Source organism: Spinacia oleracea, chromosome 4 (assembly GCF_020520425.1).
Source record: "Spinacia oleracea cultivar Varoflay chromosome 4, BTI_SOV_V1, whole genome shotgun sequence".
Lineage (NCBI taxonomy): Eukaryota > Viridiplantae > Streptophyta > Magnoliopsida > Caryophyllales > Amaranthaceae > Spinacia > Spinacia oleracea.
The window spans coordinates 87,027,043-87,053,260 of NC_079490.1; the positions used below are offsets into that span (position 1 = coordinate 87,027,043).

Here is a 26,218-nt window from a genome sequence, read left to right on the forward strand (position 1 = left end):
GTTTTCTATAAAGATGGACGCATAGAAAACGTTAGACGACTAGAATGCAAGATGACTAGTAGTTCTGTTTCTTGAACTATGTGGACATGGCAATGTCGTAATCATTTGCATAGATACTTACTTTGGGAAGACTAGTATCGGACAGACCTATGAAACTTTACTGTAAGAGATGAAAATCTGTCATAAGTAAATTTCATTAAAATTATTAGACACTAAATCCTCAATACCTGAGTGATTTGAGATTACTTGTTTGAGAACTGCTTACTTTGACGTTGACCAACCGTCGCACCGTAAAAGGAGGCTATAAAGGCAACGCTTAGGTAATCACCTATCAAACGAAGTCTAATCTCAAGATCGCAAGATAGGGATTTTCCTCCCATAAATCGGGATGAGATGCTTAAAAGTTGTACAAGGCCACTCGAAGAGCTAGAAACTGTAAAATGCATGGCCGTGCTCCGATGAATCTTAGGCTATGATTATCTGTATATTTGATCAGTTGAACTCTGAAATCGAGAAACACCTCTAGACATAATAAGGATGACAACTCTTACCTTATGTTCAAGAGCAAGCATCGAGCGACAAAGGAATTAGGAAATGCACACTTGTCCCTAAGGACAAGTGGGAGACTGAAGGAAATAATGTCCTTGGTCCAAGTATGCATTAAATGATAAGTCTAATAAATGCGGTTCAGTATTAATTAACAAGTTAATAATTCAGTGAGATCAAGTGAGCTGAATGCCTAGCTAGAGGCCGCTTCAGTTCAAGTGGAATTAATTATATTAATCCACAGCTTACTCTTGACTGAACCTGTAGGGTCACACAAATAGTACGTAAACGGATCAAGTATTTAATGGCATTAAATACTCCATCTATGGATATTCGGAATCGACGGATCTTGGTTCCAGTGGGAGCTGAGATCGTCAAAGGCAAGAAATGAATACTCCGGAAACGATGATATTGCCGGAAACGGAAATATGGATCGTATCGGAAATATAAATATTATCCAAGTCGTAGATGTTGCCGGAAACGGAAAACATGGTACGTATCGGAAAATATTATCGGAAATGGAAATATTGCCGGAATCGGAAATATTGTCGGAAATGGAAATATTGTCAGAATCGAAAATATTATCGGAATCGAAAAATAATTCCGGAAACGGAAATATTAAATATTTGTTCGAAACGGAAATTAATTCCGGAATCGGAAATATTAAATATTGTTCGTATCGAAAATGAATTTCGGATTCGGGAATTTAATCGGAAAGCGTATCGTACGAATTAGCATCGGACGAGGCTTGCTAGACGAAGGCCCAACACAAGGCCAGGCCAACGCCCAGCAAGCCACACGCCAAGTGCTCGACCTGGCCCAGCGTAAGGCCGGGCCCAGCCAAGCATTGGCGGGCGCGCACGAAGCTGATGGGCTGCGAGGCCGCATGCGTTGTGCGCTCGGCGTGGGCCGCATGGCCTGCATGCGGGCGTGCATGCGTGTGCGTGTGCTCGTGTTCGTAACGAATCCTAATCCTATCGGAATTCGTGCATTGATTAAATCCTAATCCTAAAAGATTAAATTTATTATTTAGAGTTCTAATAGGATTCTAATTAATAAATCCATATCCTAGTAGGATTATAATTCCTTTCCATAAACTCTATAAATAAGGGCCTAGGGTCACATATTTGAGTGATGATTTTGAAGTATTCAAAGGTAAGATTTTTAAGCAAAAATCAGCCAAACACTTGCAACCCAAATAACCGAAAATCCTAGTAACCTTAAGGGCGATTCTAGTTGGTCAAGCTTAAGGCGGATCCGGACGTGCTGTGGACTATCTACGGAGGGACGACACTTGGAGTCCTAAAGACTTGTTCTTGTTCGGTTCGGGCGCAGCTAGGGAGGGCACGCTACAAAGTGTATGCATCTGAATTATGCTAAATGATTATGTGTAAATAATATGTTTCCTGGCCTTATGGTTTTTCCGCATGATTTATGTTTATTCATATGTATCATAACCTAACACCCCAGATAGGGGAGTCGCTTAAGTCTCTGGTGGGGATTGGAATTCCTTGAACTTTTTGAACTAATTTTTGGGGTAGAAGAGTAAGTAGCTTGGGAATATCCCACTCTTTAGAATGTAGGATAAAATCAGATACAACAAGGTTCATATCCACACTATTAATATTTTTGTTTAGAAAAGACAAGAAATTAGTTTGGATTGCCCAATTATCAAGCCAGAAGTTGATAGAATTACCATTCCCAACTTTCCATCTGATTCCCTTTCTAAGGATTTCTCGTTGCTTTAAGATGTCATGCCAAATCTGGGAATGCTGATGACTTGGTTTACACTCAAAAAAAGAAGTGTTGGAAAGATATTTCCTTCGGATAATTAATACCCAAAGACTGTTGTTATTTTGGAGAATCTTCCAACCTAGCTTAGCCAGGAAAGCCCTATTCAGAGGCCTTGTTCTCCGAAGCCCTAGACCACCCAAACATTTAGGTGAGCAGATAGTGGCCCAAGAAATGAGAGGAGTAGAGTTTGACTGGAATGTTTGCTTCCAGAAGAAATTTCTATGAGCGGAGTCAAGTTGGTGGCACGTCTTTTGAGGTAACAAGAAAGACGAGCAAACATAAGCTGGGAGAGCTTCAAGATTGCTCTGGATTAAAATAGCTCACCCTGATTTGGAGAGGTAATTTGCATGCTAGGCGTTAATTCTACTTTCATTTTTCTGTAGAATAGTGGCAAAATCTAGTTTAGTCGGTTTGTAAGCTGAGAAATAGATTCCGAGATATCTCCCCAACGACATGGATTTTGTCATAGAGAAAATATTTGCTAAATTATCCTTTCTATGATTAGGAACTAGCTTTGAGCAAACAATAGCTGATTTGTGAAAATTAACGAGTTGGCCAGAAAGTGAGCAAAACTCGTTAATAGTATTCCTTAGAGTTTGGCAAGCTGAGTTTGTGGCTTTACAAAAAAGGAGACTATCATCAGCAAACATGAGGCAAGGGATTTTTGGCGTGCCAGGAGCAACTTTGATACCTACTGCATTTTCCGGATTCGAGGTTTTTAGGTTAAGCATAAAAATAAAGACTTCCATACACAAAATGAAGAGATAAGGTGAGAGAGGGTCTCCCTGACGTATTCCCTGTGATGGACAGAAATGGTCTGTAGTAGCACCATTAATTTTCAATGAGTAGGACACCGTTGTTACGCACGCTTTGACCCATTGACTCCATTGAGAGGGAAAACCGAAAGCCTCTAAGGTTGCCCAAAGAAAATCCCATTTGACCCTATCATAGGCTTTTTCCATATCAAGTTTAAGTGCACACCAACCTATTTTAGATTTGGATTTTTGGAACGTATTAAGAATTTCTTGCACAATGAGGAGATTATCATGAATAGATCTATCTGGAATAAAAGCATTCTGGAACGGGCTTATATGGTTTTGAAGAATCGGGCTTAGTCTAGTCACAAGAAGTTTTGCGATAGCTTTGTAAATAGTGTTGCACAGACTGATGGGCCTAAAATGATTAGGATTTTCCGGGTTATCATTTTTGAGGATAAGAGCAATAATTGTATGATTAAGAAATCTCGGAATTTTCCCATGAAAAAAAAACCCTCGTATAGCCGAAGTAACTTCTTTTCCCACAACTGGCCAGTAAGCTTGAAAAAATTTGGGGCCAAAGCCATCAGATCCTGGTGACTTATCAGGATTCATATCGAAAAAAACATCTTTTATCTCATCATCTGAGTAACACTAGTGGAAAAAACCCCTGTTGTAGCCCCCTTGTTGAGGGGGGCATATATAAGTGAGCCTCAATAACCCCTTAGTCAACGCGGGTCAAAAGTTTAAGCATGTGGTTGGGGCGGGCTTTTGTTAGGTTCGCTTCTACAGATCCTGTTGAAGGGGGCTTTAGTTTGCCCGCCTCAATAGGTAGTATTCAAAAAAGGCGGGCTTCTTGTTGTTCGCTTCAATAGATATTCAAAAAATTTAAATCAATTAAAACACACCTCTCTCACCGCCAAACACGCACTGGGCAATTTATTCGAACAAAGCAAGAACAGTCGCCGCTCCTCACCGCGCGGCTCCACCACCACCACCACCACCATCACCTTCCTCGCCTTCTCTTCCATAACGGTCGCCGCCGACCGTCGTCTTCCCTATCTCGGTTGACTCTGTTTCACACAGTGCCGCAATATATCAAGGTTAGGTTATAATTGATTCTTGTTTTGCTTGGTCTTAAAATTCAGTTTCTCTTCAATTAGTTGAGCATAATGAGTTGATTATGCAGAGAATTTAGGCTAATGTTTCAATATTGGATGAATTTACAAATTAGGGTTTGATATTTGTGGTTTTTCTAGTTCAGTTACAAAATAGATGTTAGGTTAAATTTTTCTAGTTCAGTTACAAAATAGAAGTTAGTGATATGGGTTTTGTGTCTAAATGATGAAGGTCTCTTTTATGGTGATGGTTTATGTAAGCTATGTGAGTAGCTCGATCCAAAGTATGCAGATGAAATGAAGTGTTTGAACTTTTAAGTGGAGCGAATCGATATGAATCTGTTGAAAATATGTCTGCATAAAATATACTCATGTGTTCATTGTAATATTGATAGTTTATTAATGATTTAAACTAATCGTTGATATTGGATTGTAGCTTTATAGGCTCTAAAATTACCATAGCTTGATGTATTCACTATAGTATATTGTGATGTTTTTTGTACACGCTTATCTACAATATTCTGATGTATGACAGTGGAGACTGTTGTTGCTGCTGCTTTGATTTTCAAGTTCTTTTAGTTCCATTTTTATTATGCTACAATATTGCTCTTGCTATTGTTGAGTTCCTATTCTGGGGTTTTGTGAGATCGGAAACTGTCCATAGACAGCTGCCTGTGGGGCTTTGACAGGTTCAACAAGGACTAAAATAGGTGCAACAATAAACTTTGTCACCTTCTACTTGGTTGCATTGCCTGTACTAGTTGTTATGGCATTTTCGGTCAAGGTTGGATTTATCGGTCTGTGGTTTGGGCTCGCAGCAGCTCAACCAGCTGGTGTACCTGATGCAACCAGCTGGTGTACCTGATATAGCCTGCTACAGTATCTGATAATAACGCAGATTGTAAACACTTCTTTATTGCAAGTATTATGTTAACGGTGTGAAAAAAACTAGTCTGCCCCCCTAGAGATTTTTTTAGTCTTTTTTTGTTTCTTGGTTAAAAATTTAATCAAGCCAGGTCGTCGAGCACCTGTCAAAATTTGAAAATGTATGCACAGTCCGCAGCAAACCTCCGTGCCTCTTCCTAGTTCTACTTACAAGGCTTTTGACTATGGCTGAGTATGAGTAGTGCCAGGTGCTTGTAGCTTAACTCTTGCATAGTTGCATGCATAGGGGCTCATTCAGTTATCCATCCTGTTGCATGGAAACAAACTGTGGTTTGATATTTAACTTAAGAAAGGACTTTAATAACCAAATTAGGAGATTCTATAGCTATGTTATTTTATGTGGAGCTTTTTCCTTTCTGTTACTTTTCAACTAAATCTAATAGCATTTGCTTACTTCTAATTTTCAAGGGAGATGAAGCATCATTGCAAAAAGCGCTGCATTTGGTGTACAACCTCAATCAGGACTGTGTAGATGTTCTGTTTTATGCTTCTTGGTGCCAGTTCTCGAGGAACTTCAGACCAAGCTATTCAACCCTGTCTTCCTTATATCCATCTATTCCTCATTTTGCAATAGAAGAATCAGCCATCAGACCAAGGTTTGGACTTAAAACCAAATCTTAGTTTTTTTTAACTCACCAGTTCTACGCACTGATCTGCACAGCTCAGATCAGAACTGTGCAGATCAATGCACAGAACTGATCAGAACTGACCAGTTCTGTGCACAGTTCTGATCAGTTTTGTCCACTGATCTGCACAGTTCTGATCTGGGCAGTGCAGATCAGTGCACAGAACAGAACTGATCAGTGCACTGAGAAGCTAAAACAGTACTTCATGCATGTAAATTACACCTTCAAACATGTAAATTACACCATACTGTAAGCAAAGTATCAAATTGTAAACAAAGTCATCTTCAAAACGGTTTTTATGTACTTATCCATCATCAACCACCAGAAAGCAAACATCAGAAACTAAGCTAGTATAGTTCTTGTGTCAAAATTAAGATTGCATCATTAGAGAACAAAGATCTTATGCCAAGCTAGTATAGTTCTTGTGTCAAAATTAAGAATTTGTGGCTTGATTTATCTAATTCTGTGTAAAACCTTGTGTTATTAGAAATGAGTCGTCGTTGGATGTACGGTGACCATACTACGGTGGAATACTTGAGTGGGGTTGAGGAGTTCCTTAGATGTGCTTTAGCACACCAACGGAATACGAAAGCCGCAAAGATCTATTGTCCTTGCCGTGATTGTAACAATGTAAGGCGGTTAGCTGATATTGATGAAATTGAGGATCAATGTATTTGAAAGTAGTTTTCAATGCTGAAATTGAAAAGGAGAAGAAGGGTGATCCTAACATTACCAAGTGGTTTTTGATCCCATACCATCAAGAGTAAGTGTTAGAGATTGATCGATATTTGGTAAATAGCTATGTTATTGTTATTTTCATGCATAAGGTTGCAATAACATTTATATATAATGCAGAAATCATTGGATTTTGTACGTGTTAGACCTACGTAGAGGTTGTGCGTATATTTTCGACTCTGCGATAGGTTCCAACCGAGAAAATAGTGCATGGGGAATCTTGTGTTTGTAAGTTACTTTCAATTCTTTTTAAGTTATTTCTTTTCGTGCCGAATCAGATTCATGAAGTTTTACTCAACTTCCAGGGCATACCAAGTGTACAAGTTTAATGATGGGATTTGTCCGAATAGAGCGACTATGCAGGGGTTGAAAGGCTTCCATGTAAAGGTATATCATGCTTACTAATTAGCTTTACTTTTTTTTTTTGGGTAACTACTTGGATATATAATTTATGATTTATCTCCAAATCAGTGTGCTCAACAAGTCGGCGCCCGCGAGTGTGGCTATTACGTTATGAAGTTCATGCATGAAATAGTCACGTTACACCATAACACTGATGAGCGGTTAGACAATGTTCGTTCTTTTACCATATGTTAGTTGAACTACTAATACTAGTACTTTTACGTAGTAGAATTCTTAATTTACAAGTAGCATTACTTATCATGTTACTTATTTCAGGCTTACACTCCAAGAAATGCGCCTTATACCGATGAGGAAATAGATGTGGTTCGTGAGCAATGGGCTAAGTTTTTTACAACCGAGTATTTATTTACTTAGGTTGTTTAGACACAAAGATGGAAGCGTTTATATCTTCATGGATTTGGTAAAGTTCTTTAATTTTTCCATAATTACAAGTCTGCTGGATTTGCTAATTTATTGCTTTGAATACTAATCTGCTGGTCTTGCTGCTGTTGCATGTGAATTCTGATCTGGTGGTCTTTAGAATTTCACTTCCATCTGTGTGTTTCTCCTCTGTTTGCTTCTGTTTAGAGCTAAAATGACATTTCCGCTCCCAACTTTGAACTAAAGAACCTAAGGACTCATTTGATTCTTATTACATGTCTAATATACATAGTTTTAACTTTCTAAAACTCATTCGAATCTATTTATGCACATTTAAGGCTCATTAGGTCGTTATAGGTCATGTTTAGAGCTAAAATGACATTTCCGCTCCCAACTTTGAACTAAAGAACCTAAGGACTCATTTGATTCTTATTACATGACTAATATACATAGTTTTAACTTTCTAAAACTCATTCGAATCTATTTATGCACATTTAAGGCTCATTAGGTCGTTATAGGTCATGTTTAGAGCTAAAATGACATTTCCGCTCCCAACTTTGAACTAAAAAACCTAAGGACTCATTTGATTCTTATTACATGATTAATATGCATAGTTTTAACTTTCTAAGACTCATTCGAATCTATTTATGCACATTTAAGGCTCATTAGGTCGTTATAGGTCATGTTTAGAGCTAAAATGACATTTCCGCTCCCAACTTTGAACTAAAAAACCTAAGGACTCATTTGATTCTTATTACATGTCTAATATGCATAGTTAGAACTTTCTAAAACTCATTCGAATCTATTTATGCACATTTAAGGCTCATTAGGTCGTTATAGGTCATGTTTAGAGCTAAAATGACATTTCCGCTCCCAACTTTGAACTAAAGAACCTAAGGACTCATTTGATTCTTATTACATGACTAATATACATAGTTTTAACTTTCTAAAACTCATTCGAATCTATTTATGCACATTTAAGGCTCATTAGGTCGTTATAGGTCATGTTTAGAGCTAAAATGACATTTCCGCTCCCAACTTTGAACTAAAAAACCTAAGGACTCATTTGATTCTTATTACATGATTAATATGCATAGTTTTAACTTTCTAAAACTCATTCGAATCTATTTATGCAAATTTAAGGCTCATTAGGTCGTTATAGGTCATGTTTAGAGCTAAAATGACATTTCCGCTCCCAACTTTGAACTAAAGAACCTAAGGACTCATTTGATTCTTATTACATTACTAATATACATAGCTTTAACTTTCTAAAACTCATTCGAATCTATTTATGCACATTTAAGGCTCATTAGGTCGTTATAGGTCATGTTTAGAGCTAAAATGACATTTCCGCTCCCAACTTTGAACTAAAGAACCTAAGGACTCATTTGATTCTTATTACATGACTAATATACATAGTTTTAACTTTCTAAAACTCATTCGAATCTATTTATGCACATTTAAGGCTCATTAGGTCGTTATAGGTCATGTTTAGAGCTAAAATGACATTTCCGCTCCCAACTTTGAACTAAAGAACCTAAGGACTCATTTGATTCTTATTACATGACTAATATACATAGTTTTAACTTTCTAAAACTCATTCGAATCTATTTATGCACATTTAAGGCTCATGAGGTCGTTATAGGTCATGTTTAGAGCTAAAATGACATTTCCGCTCCCAACTTTGAACTAAAAAACCTAAGGACTCATTTGATTCTTATTACATGACTAATATACATAGTTTTAACTTTCTAAAACTCATTCGAATCTATTTATGCACATTTAAGGCTCATTAGGTCGTTATAGGTCATGTTTAGAGCTAAAATGACATTTCCGCTCCCAACTTTGAACTAAAGAACCTAAGGACTCATTTGATTCTTATTACATTACTAATATACATAGCTTTAACTTTCTAAAACTCATTCTAATCTACGTATGCACATTTAAGGCTCATTGGGTCGTTATAGGTCAACAACGTACTTAATTATCTCTATAGTCTGCAACTATATCTTTTAATTTTATGCTTCAATGGAATGTAAAGACAATATCGTGAGTGTAAACTTTGGTACTCATATATATTTTCCTTCCATGCAACTTGCAGGCTAGGGATCGAGTCGATTGGAAGAAAGTCAACACGATCTTACTTAAGGTTTGTAATGCATGATCTAAAGGGACCTAAGTGGCTGGATTAGAGACATTTGTTAGATTAGCTCTCTAGCCTTTTGTCTTTAGTTGTTAATATTAGTTGTAATTTGTTAGACTAGCTAGGTGTTTAAAAATTGTAAACATACGTACTATATATACGCTTTGCTCTGTTGGGTTAATATAAATGAAGTTAATGTAATGATTTATTTATCAAAGATAAGCAGATTCATACCTTTGCTATTTTGGTGTTGATTGGGTACAGGTTTCAATACTCAATGGAGTATATATCTAGTTGTGGTTAATGCCGCCTATTTTATATTTTAAAAGAATTTGGAAAAAAAAAAATTAATGTTGTTGAAGGGGGCTTTTAATGTACGCCTCAACAACATATGAACTTTTGGCGCAAAAATAAGGACCTGTTGAGGGGGGCATTTAAGAAGTGAGCCTCAACAGAGGAGGCTGTTGAGGCGGGCTTCTTAAATGCCCCCCTCAACAGGTCCTTATTTTCGCGCTTTCTGTAGAGGTTTTTGAGGCGGGCTTTTGAAAGCCCCCCACAACAGATCACCTGTTGAGGCGAACAAAGCCCGCCTCAACAGATCACTGAGCTGTTGAAGCTACGTCTATCGCAGCGGGCCTTGTTCGCCTCAATAAACCCAAAATGCCCCCCTCAACAGGTATTTTTTCCACTAGTGTAAGGGAAGACCAGATTTTGTTGTTCCTGGGTAGACACCAAAGAGGGAAGGAAGGAGAGATCGATTGATCTATATGTGGCAAAGGAAGTTTTGAATCGTTGTTTGAATGAGCTTACTAACATATCTGAGACTGCTTTTGGATCAGACTCCCACAGACCAACATCATTCTGGAGCCGGAAAATTGTATTTCTTGCTATAATAGATTTTGTTCTTTGGTGAAAAAAGCTGGAATTTCTATCCCCCTGCGTAAGCCATTGTTTTCTGTAGAATTTCTTCCAACTACTTTGACCAAACAGTAAAAGTTTTTCGCGTTGTTTGATCATTCTTTGGATGTGAGCTTTGTAAATTTGGTTGTAAGTAGGCTACTCTCTAGTTCCTTTATTTTATCGTTATTCACTTGTAATTTGAGTTTATTATTTCCAAACTTCTTTTTCGACCAGTCTCGAAGCGAATTTTTAACTGCCACCAATTTTTCTTTGATTCTATAGAAACGAGATCCTTCTTCCCTTGATTTCCAAAGTTTGTTGACAATAGAGTGAGAATCACTATCTAAAGTCCAAAGGTTTTGGAAACGAAAGAGTTTATTTTGATGGAGGTTTGGAGATTTGGTTTCGAAGAAAACTGGGGCATGATCGGAGATGGAGAAAATTCCATATGAAATGGCAGCTTGGGGGTATAGATTTGCGAATTGAGGGTCAATAATGGCCCTGTCCAGGCGCTGCAGAAGGAATTCGTCTTTGTTTGATTTCCAAGAATAAGCTTTTTGAATGAAATTTACATCAATTGCGTTAAAACGTAATAAAAAGTCGGGAAAACGTTGACATTGTCTTTGAGAGACGGGATTTCCTCCAATTTTATCACTTGGAGAAAGGAGTTCATTAAAATCCCCTATTAGGAGCCACGGGATTGATATATTATCGTAGAATGTTTTTAACGAATCCCAAAAGACCTCTTTTTCACTTTCTTGTGCCGGACATGCAAGATATTCCTGAAACAAGAGAAGTGAGATTTGTTGGTTTGTGATAGACGGTTAAATGCGCACATCTCTCGGTGAGTGTAGAGTTTGTAATTTTGATATTATCCTCATACCATAAAATCCAAATGCCACCCGAGTGGTTTACGGGATCAATAATCAGTTTGTGCTGAAATTTTAAGGATTTAATAACGTTTCTGCTGTTTTGGTTGTTTGTCATTGTTTCTAGGACGAATAGAATATCCGGTTTAAATCTGTGTTTAATAAGGAGGAGTTCCGCGACTGCTTGATCGCGCTTTCCCCCTTGAATATTCCAAGAACAAATTCTCATTTAAACATAAGGGTAATTATAAATTGTACAAATAGTACCCTATAGGGTAAATCATTTAAATTATGTATCAGATGATACAAAAATCCAAATCCAATAAAGCCAAAAATCTTAGGCCAAATGTGAGCGGATATTGATATCCGGTTCTGATAAGAACTACTGTTCTTAGGCAAGTCTTTAGCGGATATTGAAATCCGGTTCCAGAAACGAATTAAAGTTTTACAGCCAATAAATGTCCCATTGTTCGATCTTAAGATCAGAGTACATAGACCAGTTTTCCAACTATGCAAAGTACTAAAACAAATTTCTGAACTTAAATAGATATTCAAAAAAATAAAACTCTGTTTAGAAATGGATAAAAGGCAGTTGTAGTAGCACCAAATGGAGGGGAATTAACCAGATAACATGCAAGCTTGACTGTGATCCAAAGAGAGGCATAGAAAGGTCCCTGAATACATCAATACATAAGCCAAAAACACAAGTAAGAAACAATACATAGTTCTTAAACTGATACGGGTGCAAATGAACACCATGAGCCAAGTTAAGAAAATACAAATGTTATAAAGACAAGGACAATCACCCCCATTATCCATTGAGGGTCTAGGGGAAGCACCCTCAGTCCCAAAAGAAACGCACGAGAAGGGAACATCATCGGGTGGGGACTTAAGTACGGAATGTCTCACAAGAACGAGCTTCAACTTTGTAACTAGCATCCCAAAAACTGGGTTCCTAGTTAGGCAAAGAAGAAACAAACGGAGAGCTGTTCCATGTACATAAGTATGAGTAATACTAGGGACAAAGAACCAACACATATCAGAGTTTGTAAACTCATCATAAACCAGAGGCAAGGTGTAACTAGAAAAGAAAGGACCATTCTCATTAAACTTCCTGCACTGGGCCAGATTACAATAACTGAAATCAGAATGCGAAAAGTAAACAAATGAAGCCATATTACAAGTCCTAGAACTAGAATTCGAAAAGCAAGAAAACATACAATTACAAAGCATACTTAAAGTAGCCTTCATGATCAGGTTAAACATGAAACACCGACAATGATCCATGTCCAAATAATTTCAGAGGTAAGTATAGGCAGGGGAAAAAGTCTTGATTGAAGATAGAATATGCATGACAGCTCACAAAAAACCAGTGCAGACTAATCATAACTTAAGTAGATGGGGAGGTAGGCGGAGAGATGCTGATGGAGTCTCTCTTCCTTCGTTTCTGCATATCCAAAGGTTTCTCAAACATGTCGGAGTTGAAATATTCCATATGATCATTAATATTTTCCATCTCCTCATCTATCATGCTAAGAGTGGCATCAAATATATCCGCGTGAGAGTTTTTAGCAGATGGAGAGGGGATAACATCTTCAATATCGTTAACCATTTCAGCAAGACAATTACTAATAACTGGCGGGTTCAGAGTCACCGTGTCACCAGTTGACACTTTGAATTCATCAAGATTCTGGAAGGGGTTAGTAACTGGGAGAGGTTTACCAGCTACTACCACAGTCTTAGGAGCATTTTGTTTCGAAGAGACAGGAGGCACAAAAGGGTGGAATCTAGCCCTATTTCCTTTAACCATGACACGAGGTTTAGCTCTTCTCTTAGGGACAACAGTGCACCATTCAACAACAGCACTAGAATCAGGAGTGGTGGGGGCTGACAGAGAAGTGGAGTCCATCTTAGCCACCACTAATCCGAAACAAGGGGGAGGTTTCTTAGGGCAAGCATTCATAGTGTGTTTTGGGTCACCACAAACCGGACAAACCTCCCATACACCCTCATAAGAAAGAAAGAACTCTTGCTTCCCATACCCAAAGTTAAGTTGGATGGAACGAGGAACTGGTTTAGAGATATCAAGGTTGAGACAAACACGAGCGAGCCGACCTTTTTCAATATTTTCACGAGTATAATGGTCAAGTTTGATAGGTTGGCCCACTGAACTTACTATTTGCGTAAGGTATTGCCAAGACCAATACTCTGTAGGCAAAAATGGGATTTTAACCCATTGATCAACACGAGTAATACGGTAGGATTGGGCCTGGAAACCAGCAAACCAGGGAAGAAGCACAAAGTTTAGGCCTTGCACAAACCAAGGCCTATCATTCCAGACAACAAGTTTGTTATCAGGGTTTGAGAATTGAAAGAGGAACCACCCATTACCCAGATACCTAAACTTAACATGACCACCATAAGCAGACCACTCTTTAGACAGCCTAGCAATGACAGCAGCCTGGGGTACATACTCACCCCAAGCCTTACCATAAAAGCAAGTGGACTCCATAATTTGAACTTCAGAACTTACTAATTCAGGGGCAGGAAGAGAGATTACAGCGAATAAGTCACTGTGAACCTCTGGAGCAGAAGAGTGTGGAGTGTTCTGAGATGGGGTAGGGGGAGCATTAACAAAACAGTGACTTCCCATTGGTTCGAGTCCTGGAGTAGGGGTATTACCTGAATGATCAGAATGATCAGAATGTTGAGGTTCAGAGGGAATTGTAGCAATGTTCTTCGAGAGTACTGAGGCATAGTTGGTTTCAGAGGGATTGACAGACATTAAAGAGCAGAAGGGAAGGTAAGACACTAAGAAATGGCAATATAATTCAGAGTTTTGGCAAGTGAGAGTGCTAGGGGTGATGGAGAGAGGGATGAAGTGAACAAAAATGAACAACCAGGAATTGTATTTATAGTACAAGCAAACCAACAACTCAGCCAGATCACAGGTGGGGGTAAAATTGGTAAACACAACAAAATTCGAACAAGATAAACAAAATGTGAAAGACCCATTTATGTTAATCCAGCAAGTCATAACATGGCAGTAAAGGGGTATACTCGAATTAATTAAATTACTCAGGCATGCAAGAAGATTAAGGGGCGTAATTAACATCCAAGATCTCGAAACTTGGAGGCCAAGGTCACAAAAAATCCCAGAAAAACACAAGTCATGATTACTCAAGGTAGCTTGTAGCAAACGGTTCATATTCCAAAGGAGCAAGATTTTAACAAGGAAGCAGATAAAAAGCAAACGACAAAAGCATAGAAAAAATCGACCAATTAAAAACGAGATTAAAGACTTCCCTGAGGTAATTAACGGTGCATTTCGCCTAACCCAACACGCTAAATCCTCAGCTCGTACTCTTCGAGGCCACCGCCTTTCCGAATTGGCCCAGAAAATCTCGAAATCTTTGCGATTAAAAATAAAACCCCGGAAAATTAAAGGCTCAACATTAATATTATCGAAACCCCCAAAAATCTCCTTAATAGAAATAATCGTAGCCGAAAAATTTAGATCTAAGGGTTGATAACATTTTGCAGTAGATATAGATTGGGAACAACAAATTAAATAGGGTGTAGGGTAATAATTAGTGTCGAAAATACGCAAAGTGTAGCCATTTTTGAAGAGTTGAAGAGATCTATCAAGATCTTGAAGAAACAAAAGGGGCAAATGAAGGAGAAGATGGAAGGCAGAAAAGGGGAGGCTAGGTTTTTTTAGAAAACTCTTAGGTATCTCATAGTTTTTTTGCTCGATCTCTCTCTGTAATATCCCATATTTTTGCGTAATAATATTTTAACGAAATTGAGATTTGAAAATTATTTATTACCATTTATAAATTTATTACTGCTTTCATTCTTCTTTTAATGTACAAGTTATATTTTAGCTTCCCATTTTATTTTACATAATTAATTTTCACGGTTTGTAAGAATTCTTGATCAACTTATTTTAAGCTTCAGAAGAAAGACAAAGAGAAATAATTTTTTTTTTTTAAAAAACAAGAAGAGAGAAATGTGAAGTGTCTAGCTTTATTGTCATTACTCAATACCCAACATCTTCATCAATTGCCAATCAATACTATGGCTCTTAAATTTCATTTGTTACATACAACCCTTCAATTGCCAAATAATTACTTTCTTAATCGTTTCTTAACCCTTCATCTCCTATTAAAGGAGTATATATACCCATCTCATCCTCCTCATTTTCTTCATCTATATTTGTCCCTCAACCTACTATCCCATAAACCAAGACTACATGGGTGCGATCAACGACGTTTCTAGTTTTGGATACTACGTATTTCGGGTTCTACACTTCGTGAGGTAATTATCGATGTCCATCGCCTCTAAAATCCCGACAAGGAGTTCGTTTATATACAATGTACTGCACTGTATGTAATATATATACACTTTGTGTTGAAAAGAGTTGATCATATTATTTTTGTTACTAGCTAGTACTGTTGTTTCTTATTATTATTATTAATGTCAGGAAGTTATATATCCAGGTAATATAGCTAATCATTATGGACCATCTTATGGTTGGATAATTGTGATAATTGCTTCAAATAAATTAGTCGTAGGATGAGCTTGGAATATTGAGTCAGTGTTGCGCAAACTTTGGACTAATATGGGTAAATCATATTACCTTATTGTGTGCCTAATTTCTTTGACTATTGAGAATTCGGTAACATGGCTTGTTCTTAATGAGTAATAATTTGGTTAATTAAATGTGTAACTATTTGTCTTGGACTAAGTTAAGCTATTAAAAACGTAAAGTGGAACAATTTAAGAAGGGAAATGAAACCCGAAAATGGTGATGAACAGGTTGTCCTACTATATGTTGTTCTATTGAGTACATGTGTAGCTGCTCAATAGGATTCTAGTAGGTTTCGTATTTCTCTATCAACTCTCTATCATAAGTCTTCCTCCTAATCATGAAGTATTAGTGAGGGGTGTGCACACTAGGGACATTCTGTCATCTGGATTACTTGGCCATCATTTAACGGTGACGCGCGACCCTTTCTTAGTAGGTGGTTACTTTGGGACTAGTCCCGGCCTACTAGCGTTCTCTTTCCCTCTCTTAAATAAAATATAAATTGTTGTTTGTCATTTGATTAACGGGTTTATTTAATTTGGTTACTATGTTTTATTTATGTTTAAATCTAATAGTTTTTAAAATTAAATTAATTATTTTACGGGATGGAGTCATAATTACTCAGTTTTTCTGATTTTTGGGAGTTTGTCTCTCTTTCTCTTTTCTTATGTAATTTGCAGGTTGAGTATGGGACACGACTCGAGTGAGGGCGAACGTTAGAATAATCACTTAGTCGAACAACTTTTTAAGTTTATTATTTTCGTTGAACTTTTTCTTAGTTTTGGTTGTAATAAATTTCACTAAATTTAGACCACTTAGTTAATAATAATAATCACGAGTTAATTATATTTATTGGTATACCGCATTCATTTTCGAGAGAAAATGGATGCTATGTAATACTCCCAAGGTTTGGACGGTCGTTTTATCTATATTGGGAGGTCCAAATATTTGGGGTGTTACACTCTCTCTCTAGACTTTCTCTCTTTTAGGCTCATCTGATGTTCTCATATACTTATATGGCTACAAAGAAAAATAGATAGAATAGTAAATACAAAGTACATACTTCGTATAATGATTTTCTTTAGATCCCAATGAATATATCACTAGAGTCACTAGTGGAAAAAGGCTTATTTGCATCCCCGCATTTGCCACGCCATTCTAAACATGTGACGCAAATGACAATTTTTAGCATAAAATTTAGTCATTTGCGTCGCAGCTTTGTTAAACTGCGACGCAAATGACTCTAGGATGCCCCCCAGAGTCATTTGCGTCGCAGATTAGTAAAACTGCGACGCAATTAACTCAATCAAGTGCGTCGCAGATTTACTAATCTGCGACGCAAATGACTCTGGGGGGCATCCTAGAGTCATTTGCGTCGCAGTTTAGTAATTCTGCGACGCAAATGATGTTTTGTATTTTTTCTAAAATGCGATATTCCACAGCGCGCGACCTAAATTGAAACCCAATTGCAAAAGCTTCACCCCTCACTGCTTCAATTCCTTCCTCCAACTTCCTCGGCCTTCCTCGTCCTCCGCCGTCAACCTCGTCCTCCGCCGTCAACCTCCGTCTTCCTCGACCTGCTGTTCGTCTTCCTGCCGCGTCAACCTCCTCTTCGCACAGCTCATTGTCCTCCAACTTCCTGCTCGTCGCCGCCCCCTGATCGTCGTTCAACCCCCGGCCTCTTCACAGGTCACTGTCGCCGCTGCTTGCTAACGCCGTCGGCTGCCACGCCGCTGGCCCTCCTCTCTTCAATTGCTCCATCGATTAATTAGGTACATTTAAATTTTATTTTGTGGATATTATTTAATTGAATTTTAATTGTGCATTTTAATTATAATTGTGGATATTATGTTTGAATTTTAATGGTACATTTTAGTTGAATTTTAAGATTGAATTTTAATTGTGGATATTATTTAATTGAATTTTAATTGTGCACATTTAAGATTTAGGTTTTGTTGAATTTTAATTGTAGTTTTTGGTGAATTGTAATAGTTGGTTTTGTTGAAATTATTTGTTTATTACAATTAGGTTTTGTTGAATTAAGGTTATGAAATGAATTTTTGGGTTTGTTTAGGTTTATGAGATGGTTTGTGTAGGTTATGAAATGATGTTTTGGGTTTGCTACAAAATTCGGGTTTGTGAATTTGTGATGTGAAATGAATTGTACTATGGGAACTTGTTATTAGTTATGGTAGGTTTTGTTGGAAGCCATGGATTTATAATGATATGAATAGCCTAGTTTATATTCTAACCTTTGACAAAATTTGGTCATATTGTTTTATCTTTAGTGGTTGAAAATGGATCGGAGTTGGATGTATGGTAGTAAACGATTTTCTACAAGGTTCTTACAAGGGATTCAAGAGTTCATTAAGGTTGCCTTGAAACATCAATCAGAACATGAATCAAGTTTAATTCTGTGTCCTTGTTGTGATTGCAATAATTCAAGGGGGTATCGGGATATTGATGATATTGTTGATCACATAGTTCGTCGCGGTTTTAAGGGTAACTACACGACGTGGACATGGCATGGTGAGAGCATAGATCATGGGGCAAGTTCTAGTATGCCGAGCTCGAGTCAGCATAATCATTGTGATAATGGTGATGATAATGAAATTGAGGATGATATTGGTGTTGAAAGTGAGGAAGAAGAGGAGAAAGATAGGATAGATGATATGATGCATGATGTGGAAGACCATCATTTCGTTGAGCGTCCCCATATGTATGATAGTATAATCAAAGCTTCCGCAACACCATTATATCCTGGTTCTACACAAACTGTACTTGGTGCCGTCATCGAATATTTCAACTTAAAGGTGGAAAACGGTTGGACCAACAAGAGTTTTTCACAGTTTTTGGAGGCCACGTCTGGTAATCTTCCTGAAGGAAACAAACTTCCAAGGTCTAACTATGAGGCCCAGAAGCTTATGTGTCCTTTGGGTATGGATTATGAGAAGATACACGCGTGTCCAAATGATTGCGTGTTGTATCGAAAGCAGTATGCAAATCTGCATGAGTGTCCAAGATGCGGATTGTCCCGTTACAAGATCGTGGAGAATGATGCAACATCAACTAAGAAGAAACCTTCTCCGGCTAAGGTGCTTTGGTATCTTCCAATTATACCAAGATTTAAGCGCCTTTTCTCAGAAGAGAAAACTGCAAAACTCTTGAGGTGGCATGCCGAGGGGAGGAAGAAAGATGGGTTAATGAGGCATCCTGCTGATTCTCCACAATGGAGGAACATTGATCGAAAGTACAAGGTCTTTAGGGAAGAAGTTCGGAATCTCAGGCTTGGTCTTTGCACGGATGGAATGAACCCATTTGGGACACTTAGTACCCAATATAGCACTTGGTCGGTTCTTCTCACCATATACAATTTGCCTCCTTGGTTATGCATGAAGCGTAGATACATCATGTTGTCGCTCTTAATCTCTGGGCCTAAACAACCCGGAAATGACATAGATGTGTATCTAGAGCCACTCATTGAAGATTTGAAATTGTTGTGGGATGAAGGGGTGTTGATGTTTGATGCATACACCAAAACCAATTTCACTTTACGTGCCATGATTTTTTGTACGATAAATGATTTCCCGGCTTATGGAAATTTGTCACGGTATTCTGTAAAGGGAAAGAAGGCATGTCCAGTTTGTCATGATGATTTGGTCTCGAGGCGCCTAAAATTTTGTGGGAAAGATGTGTACATGGATTACCGGATGTATCTTCCTGAAGATCATCCATTTCGAAAAGAGAAGGAAGCTTTTAATGGAGAATTGGAGATGAGAGAAGCTCCTGCCCCCTTATGTGCGTGTGAGGTTTATGAACGGGTTAAAGACATTGAGACAGAGTTTGGTAAGCCTTATAAAGGTCAGCCAAGTGGTGGTTACAAGAAGAGGTCTATCTTTTGGGATCTCCCATATTGGAGAGATTTGGAAGTTAGGCATTGTTTGGATGTAATGCATATTGAGAAAAATGTTTGTGATGCCATTGTTGGGACATTGTTGAATATGCAAGGGAAAACGAAGGATGGGCCTAAAGTTAGACAAGATATGGCTGCTATGGGTCGCTCCGAGTTGGCACCTCAAGAAAGGGGAAAACGCTGGTACCTTCCCCCAGCTTGTTTCACCTTGTCTAAAAAGGAGAAAGTTAGCTTTTGTGAGTCTTTGCATGGCTTAAAGGTCCCTGCCGGTTACTCTTCAAATTTTCGTAGACTTGTGTCCATGTCTGACTTGAAATTAGTTGGAATGAAATCTCATGATTATCACGTGTTGATGCAACAATTGCTGCCGGTTGCAATTCGAGGGATATTGCCGCCACAAGTGAGGTATACCATTACAAGATTGTGTTTCTTTTTCAACACAATTTGTAGCAAGGTGATCAATCCAACAATACTGGATGATTTGCAGGCTGATGTACTTGAGACCATGTGTCGGTTTGAAAAGTATTTTCCGCCATCATTCTTTGACATGATGCCTCATTTGATTATTCATCTTGTTCGTGAAATTAAGCTTTGTGGGCCAGTTTGTATGAGGTACATGTATCCCTTTGAACGGGAAATGGGTACCTTGAAAAATAGAGTGATGAATCCGGCCAAACCTGAAGCTAGTATTGTCCAACGAACCGTCGCGGAGGAAGTTGCTGCATGGGTTTCTCAATATATGGCACGTTTGAAAGAAGTCGGAGTACCAAAGTCTAGACATGATGGGAGACTTGGGGGTCAAGGTACAATTGGCAAGAAAAGGATATCAATCAGTTCTGAAATGATGTGTAAGGTTGAGCTGTTTGTGGTGCAAAGTCTTAGTGAAGTCCATCCATACGTGGCTGAGCACATGAACTTTCTTAGAGAGCAATATCCTTCAAAAAATGGTCCTCAACTGATAAAAGAGCATAATCGTTCATTCCTCACATGGTTCAAGCGTCGAGTGATGGATCAATTTTCCGACACGCCTAATGAGGTATCTGACATGGTGAGATGGTTGGCATATGGTCCTAAATGTCAAGTCATATCTTATGAGGGGTACGACATCAATGGCTATTCTTTTTACACGAAGCGACAAGATGACAAAACGACGATGCAAAATAGTGGTGTTACGGCAATATGTTTGTCTTCAGAGTATGCTAGTGTAAAAGATAGAACACTTGTAGATAAGACGAACTCTTACTATGGAGTCATTGAAGAAATATTAGAGTTGGAATATAAGTATTTTAAGATTCCTCTATTCCGGTGCAAGTGGGTTGATATTAGTCGCGGTGTCAAAAAGGATGAACATGGGTACCTGACCCACAGGGACCGACCCACAGGGAAATGGGCAACGGATTACAAGAATCACATTGGCGAGATAAGTCGCGCAAAGGTTTCAATATTGATCAGAACCTGGGAAGATGTTTCACAAGGAATAAAAGACACTTTGTGGGAAGACGTCAAGGTAACCGGTTTTATTTTGGAAATTCAGTTGTACATATCTACGTGTCTTTTTCATGTGCTAAAAGACTTTCTTGTTCCTTTTCTTTTTCTTTCATTTAGAGAGAATTTCATATCACAGATGAAACTAAGAAAGAAGTTGTCTTAAAGAGTTGTGATAAGCGTTGGAGGGAATTCAAATCAAGATTGGCGACTGGTTGGATTCGGGGTACAAGGAAAAGGCCAAAAGATGAAAAGATGCCATATGATTTGTATAGTTATATAACTAAGGATATATGGAAGGAATTTGTGAAGATACGTACCTCCGAAGAAGCTGAGGTATAAAAATTATTCTTATTTAAAGTCTTGTTATAATCTAAGTTTTATTTTGTTGTAATAATTTCTTTTACCCCCCTAAAATTAGGAAATAAGTGAGAAAGCAAGACAAAGTCAATCTTTCAACATATATCCTCATCATATGGGACAGAAATCATATGCTGAAATGACAAGTGAATGGCAGAGAAAAGGGTACATTCCCTCAGTTTCTTCGTCATCTGAAGGTTCCTCTGCGTCTACAATTTCTTCAAGTTTGCCGAGTAGGACATGTTTATGGCTTCTTGCAAGATCGAAACCAGATGAGAAAGGAAATCCTTACTTGCCGGATGAGGGCACACAAAAGGTCAAAGAAAATATTGTAAGTTCATTTAACAATTTTGCGTAATGTTGTGATTCCTCTAATTTCATATATGTTCTTAAATATGAAACCAAGTGTTGAACTTTTCTCAAAACCATTTGATTTCATGTAGGATGAATGGAAAAGGAAACAAGATGAAGGGGAATTTGTTCCCAAAAGTGCACGAGATGATGTCTTATCTCGTGCACTTGGTAAGACTAAAGAAGGGAGACCACTAACATTTGGTGGTGGAGTAGGCATCAAAGCTGTGTGGGGGACCGGAGAGCGGCGTAGCTTTCGACGGTATGGAGATGCGGAGATGGAGGAAATGGAAGCAAGAGTGACCAAAAGGGTCAAAGATGAGACAATACAAGAGATGAACTCCAAGATGGATGCCATGGTCATGGAGAAATTTATCACATTTGCTAAAGAACTTGGTGTCCAAATACCAAGCCATATGAGGATAGACGCAAATGTTCATAGTAGTTGTCGTTCCGGGGGTTTAGATCCATTTGCCGACATTACGGTATGATAATTTGTGTTTTTCAAGTACTTTGTTTCTAGTTAATTCTATTGAACTTTTCTAACATGTTACATTGTATTTGCGTTATTGTTCAAAATAAATAATAAGGAACCTGTCCCGTGCCATCTATACCTGAACATAGGCTCGGAGAAAGTCTTTGTTGCCTATGGTACCATATGTCCAGAGTTGCTCCTTGATCACCACAACGACGTCACGTCCGATAACGTGAAAGTGAGCGTTGATGATTTTGAGCCCGCGTACAAAGAAGCTCCCGTCCCCGTGCCTTCTCAATATATTAAGAAACTTGCTCAAGCTCATGGTACCTTCACTCAGTGGCCAAAACATTTGGTGTCGCTTACGAATGAGGAGGTAACTAACATATGCATGATAATTTGAAGTAGAACTATTATACCATGTATGCTCACTAATATGTATATCGTTATTTGAAAATCATACCTCAGGTAAACAAGCCTACAAGTAAAGAGCCTAAAGGGAAAGGGAACAAAGGGAAAGAGATAGTGGTTGGGGGAAGTGGAACAAAAGCGTCCAACACTAAATCAAAAACCTATTTCCTTGAAAATTATAAAGTGCAAAATTTGAGTGGTAAGTGCAATGTGATGAAAACTATGATGTTGGGATTAAAAGAAGGGGAGCACGTTAAGGTACATTGCACTAAAAGGACATTCAATATGGAAAAGGACTTTGAAATTAGTGTCACCGTTGAAGACACCGATCAACTTCTCTCGGGAGCATGGCTCAATATATCAATAATACAAGTTTTTGCTACGTGAGTTACCTAAATTCATATTTTGCCCCTAAATTTGATTTTTATGATTGTCTTAACGTTCTTACACTCTATATTATAGGGCTTTGAGTGAGTTGTGTTTTCACGATGATTGTCACCCCAATAGTATTGGATTCATGTGCCCGGAGATGATCTCGGCCACCATGTTAAAGTCCGATGCAGATCGAATTCTATTGTACATCACGAGGTCCATGAGTGCACTTAGTTCTAAGACATTCATCTTATGTCCATACTACGAAAAGTATGAAAATTACTTTGAACTTCGTTTTTAATTGATTGTTATAAATTTAACTTTTTTTTTTCTAACTACATACGTTTATTGTTTGTATGTAGGAGTCACTGGATGCTTTTAGTTCTTTGCTTGTCTAAACGTGAGGTCTACATATTTGATTCTCAACAGAAGAAGAGAAATTTGATGATTAAGGAGCCACTAAACAAGTAAGTAAAGTATGCATATGAAAATGCCATTTTTGCCAAAATTTTTGCCTTAGGTTCTTTAGTTCAAAGTTGGGTTCGAAAACATCATTTTTGCCTAAAAATGACCTAGGACGACCCAAATAGCCTTAAATGTGAAATAATAGATTGTAAAGGGACTTAGAAAGTTATAACTATGCATATGAGACGTGTAATAAGTTTGAAAACATTCCTTAGGTTCTTTGGTTCAAAGTTGGGTTCGAAAACATCATTTTTGCCTAAAAATGACCTAGGACGACCCAAATAGCCTTAAATGTGAAATAATAGATTGTAAAGGGACTTAGAAAGTTATAACTATGCATATGAGACGTGTAATAAGTTTGAAAACATTCCTTAGGTTCTTTGGTTCAAAGTTGGGTTCGAAAACATCATTTTTGCCTAAAAATGACCTAGGACGACCCAAATAGCCTTAAATGTGAAATAATAGATTGTAAAGGGCCTTAGAAAGTTATAACTATGCATATGAGACGTGTAATAAGTTTGAAAACATTCCTTAGGTTCTTTGGTTCAAAGTTGGGTTCGAAAACATCATTTTTGCCTAAAAATGACCTAGGACGACCCAATTAGCCTTAAATGTGAAATAATAGATTGTAAAGGGACTTAGAAAGTTATAACTATGCATATGAGACGTGTAATAAGTTTGAAAACATTCCTTAGGTTCTTTGGTTCAAAGTTGGGTTCGAAAACATCATTTTTGCCTAAAAATGACCTAGGACGACCCAAATAGCCTTAAATGTGAAATAATAGATTGTAAAGGGCCTTAGAAAGTTATAACTATGCATATGAGACGTGTAATAAGTTTGAAAACATTCCTTAGGTTCTTTGGTTCAAAGTTGGGTTCGAAAACATCATTTTTGCCTAAAAATGACCTAGGACGACCCAATTAGCCTTAAATGTGAAATAATAGATTGTAAAGGGACTTAGAAAGTTATAACTATGCATATGAGACGTGTAATAAGTTTGAAAACATTCCTTAGGTTCTTTGGTTCAAAGTTGGGTTCGAAAACATCATTTTTGCCTAAAAATGACCTAGGACGACCCAAATAGCCTTAAATGTGAAATAATAGATTGTAAAGGGCCTTAGAAAGTTATAACTATGCATATGAGACGTGTAATAAGTTTGAAAACATTCCTTAGGTTCTTTGGTTCAAAGTTGGGTTCGAAAACATCATTTTTGCCTAAAAATGACCTAGAACGACCCAATTAGCCTTAAATGTGACTACTACGTATATAATTGTATTTACATGTGTAAATAAAGTATATAATTGCACTTACATGTAAAATATTCTTTGCATTTACATGTGTAAACAAAGTATATATAATTGCATATTTTATCGAATGTGTAGTGCTTTTCGGAGTTACAAGAGACTAGGTGGACAATCTAAGGGAACTAAATTAACATGGATTCCAGCACAGGTATATATATATAATTAGTTTATTATTTACCTAAGAAATAAGTTTTTCAAAATTATAACATACAATGTGATAGAAATTTTACTTGTGTTATTTATTTTAATGCATTTAGTGTGCTCAACAACCGGGATCACTAGATTGTGGCTACTACGTCATGCGTTTTATGTACGACATAATAATGAATCATGGTAATAGTCAAGATCTTACTAAGGTATGTTCTCATAAACTACGTACTTTATATAATAAATTGAAGTACACAAAACTATTATATTGATCAATCGTTGATAAATTGAATTATTTACACTTTTTTAGGATTTTTCAAGAACATTGCCCTATTCACCGGAGGAGATTAATGAGGTGAAAGATTTTTGGGCAGATTACTTCATGAACAATGTCGAATTTTTAGCTTAATTTGTAATATGAAATTGATCTCTAGCTAGCTACGTACCTTTGTTGTAATAATTTTATGTTTGTTGTAACATGTTGGTTGATCGATCTATGACGAATTTAATTGCCTTTTATTGGGAACGTTAATTACGTTGTAAACTTTAGTGACAGGTATTAATTATAAATGTATTCCCGGTATTGGGAATGAAGCGTCTAATTTCAAAGACGATCATGTCGGAATTTCCAACTAAAATATTAAAAAACGAATATTTTTTTAAAAAAAATAAGTCATTTGCAACGCACGTTAGCTCAATGTGCGAGGCAAATGACTTAATTTTTTGGCGCTAAAATTGTCATTTGCAACGCACATTTAGCTAATGTGCGTTGCAAATGACTTTTCAGCACCATGCCTAAAAAGCTATTTGCGTCGCACATTTAGCTAATGTGCGACGCAAATAACTTTTCAGGCATGGTGCTGAAAAGTCATTTGCAACGCACATTAGCTAAATGTGCGTTGCAAATGAACCTTATTTGCGTCGCACATTTAGCTAATGTGCGTTGCAAATGACTTTTCAGCACCATGCCTGAAAAGTTATTTGCGTCGCACATTAGCTAAATGTGCGACGCAAATAAGGTTCATTTGCGTCGCACAAATGTGCGACGCAAATGACTTTTAGTCATTTGCGTCGAGAGCTTTTGCCACGCACGATGTGCGACGCAAATGTGCTTAAAAGTGCGATGCA

At 37.6% G+C, this 26,218-nt stretch overlaps 1 protein-coding gene across 1 annotated transcript; it reads left to right on the top strand.

Annotated features, from left to right (window-relative positions):
* Positions 1-22,874: 22,874 nt before the first annotated feature.
* On the top strand, positions 22,875-25,514 carry LOC130459775 (ubiquitin-like-specific protease 1). Its single transcript, XM_056827324.1, has 6 exons — positions 22,875-23,183; positions 23,263-23,442; positions 23,535-23,639; positions 25,022-25,091; positions 25,201-25,299; positions 25,401-25,514. The coding sequence occupies exons 1-6, from the start codon at positions 23,014-23,016 to the stop codon at positions 25,497-25,499; spliced, it is 723 nt and encodes a 240-aa protein (XP_056683302.1). The 5' UTR covers positions 22,875-23,013; the 3' UTR covers positions 25,500-25,514.
* The last annotated feature ends 704 nt before the right edge of the window (positions 25,515-26,218 follow it).

Excerpts from the sequence above, each read along its gene's own strand:
- LOC130459775 (XM_056827324.1), top strand. The coding sequence starts at position 23,014 with ATGAAAACTATGATGTTGGGATTAAAAGAAGGGGAGCACGTTAAGGTA. Across the intron at positions 23,640-25,021 it reads ATTAAGGAGCCACTAAACAA|TGCTTTTCGGAGTTACAAGA; the intron begins GTAAGTAAAGTA and ends TCGAATGTGTAG. Across the intron at positions 25,300-25,400 it reads ATAGTCAAGATCTTACTAAG|GATTTTTCAAGAACATTGCC; the intron begins GTATGTTCTCAT and ends ACACTTTTTTAG.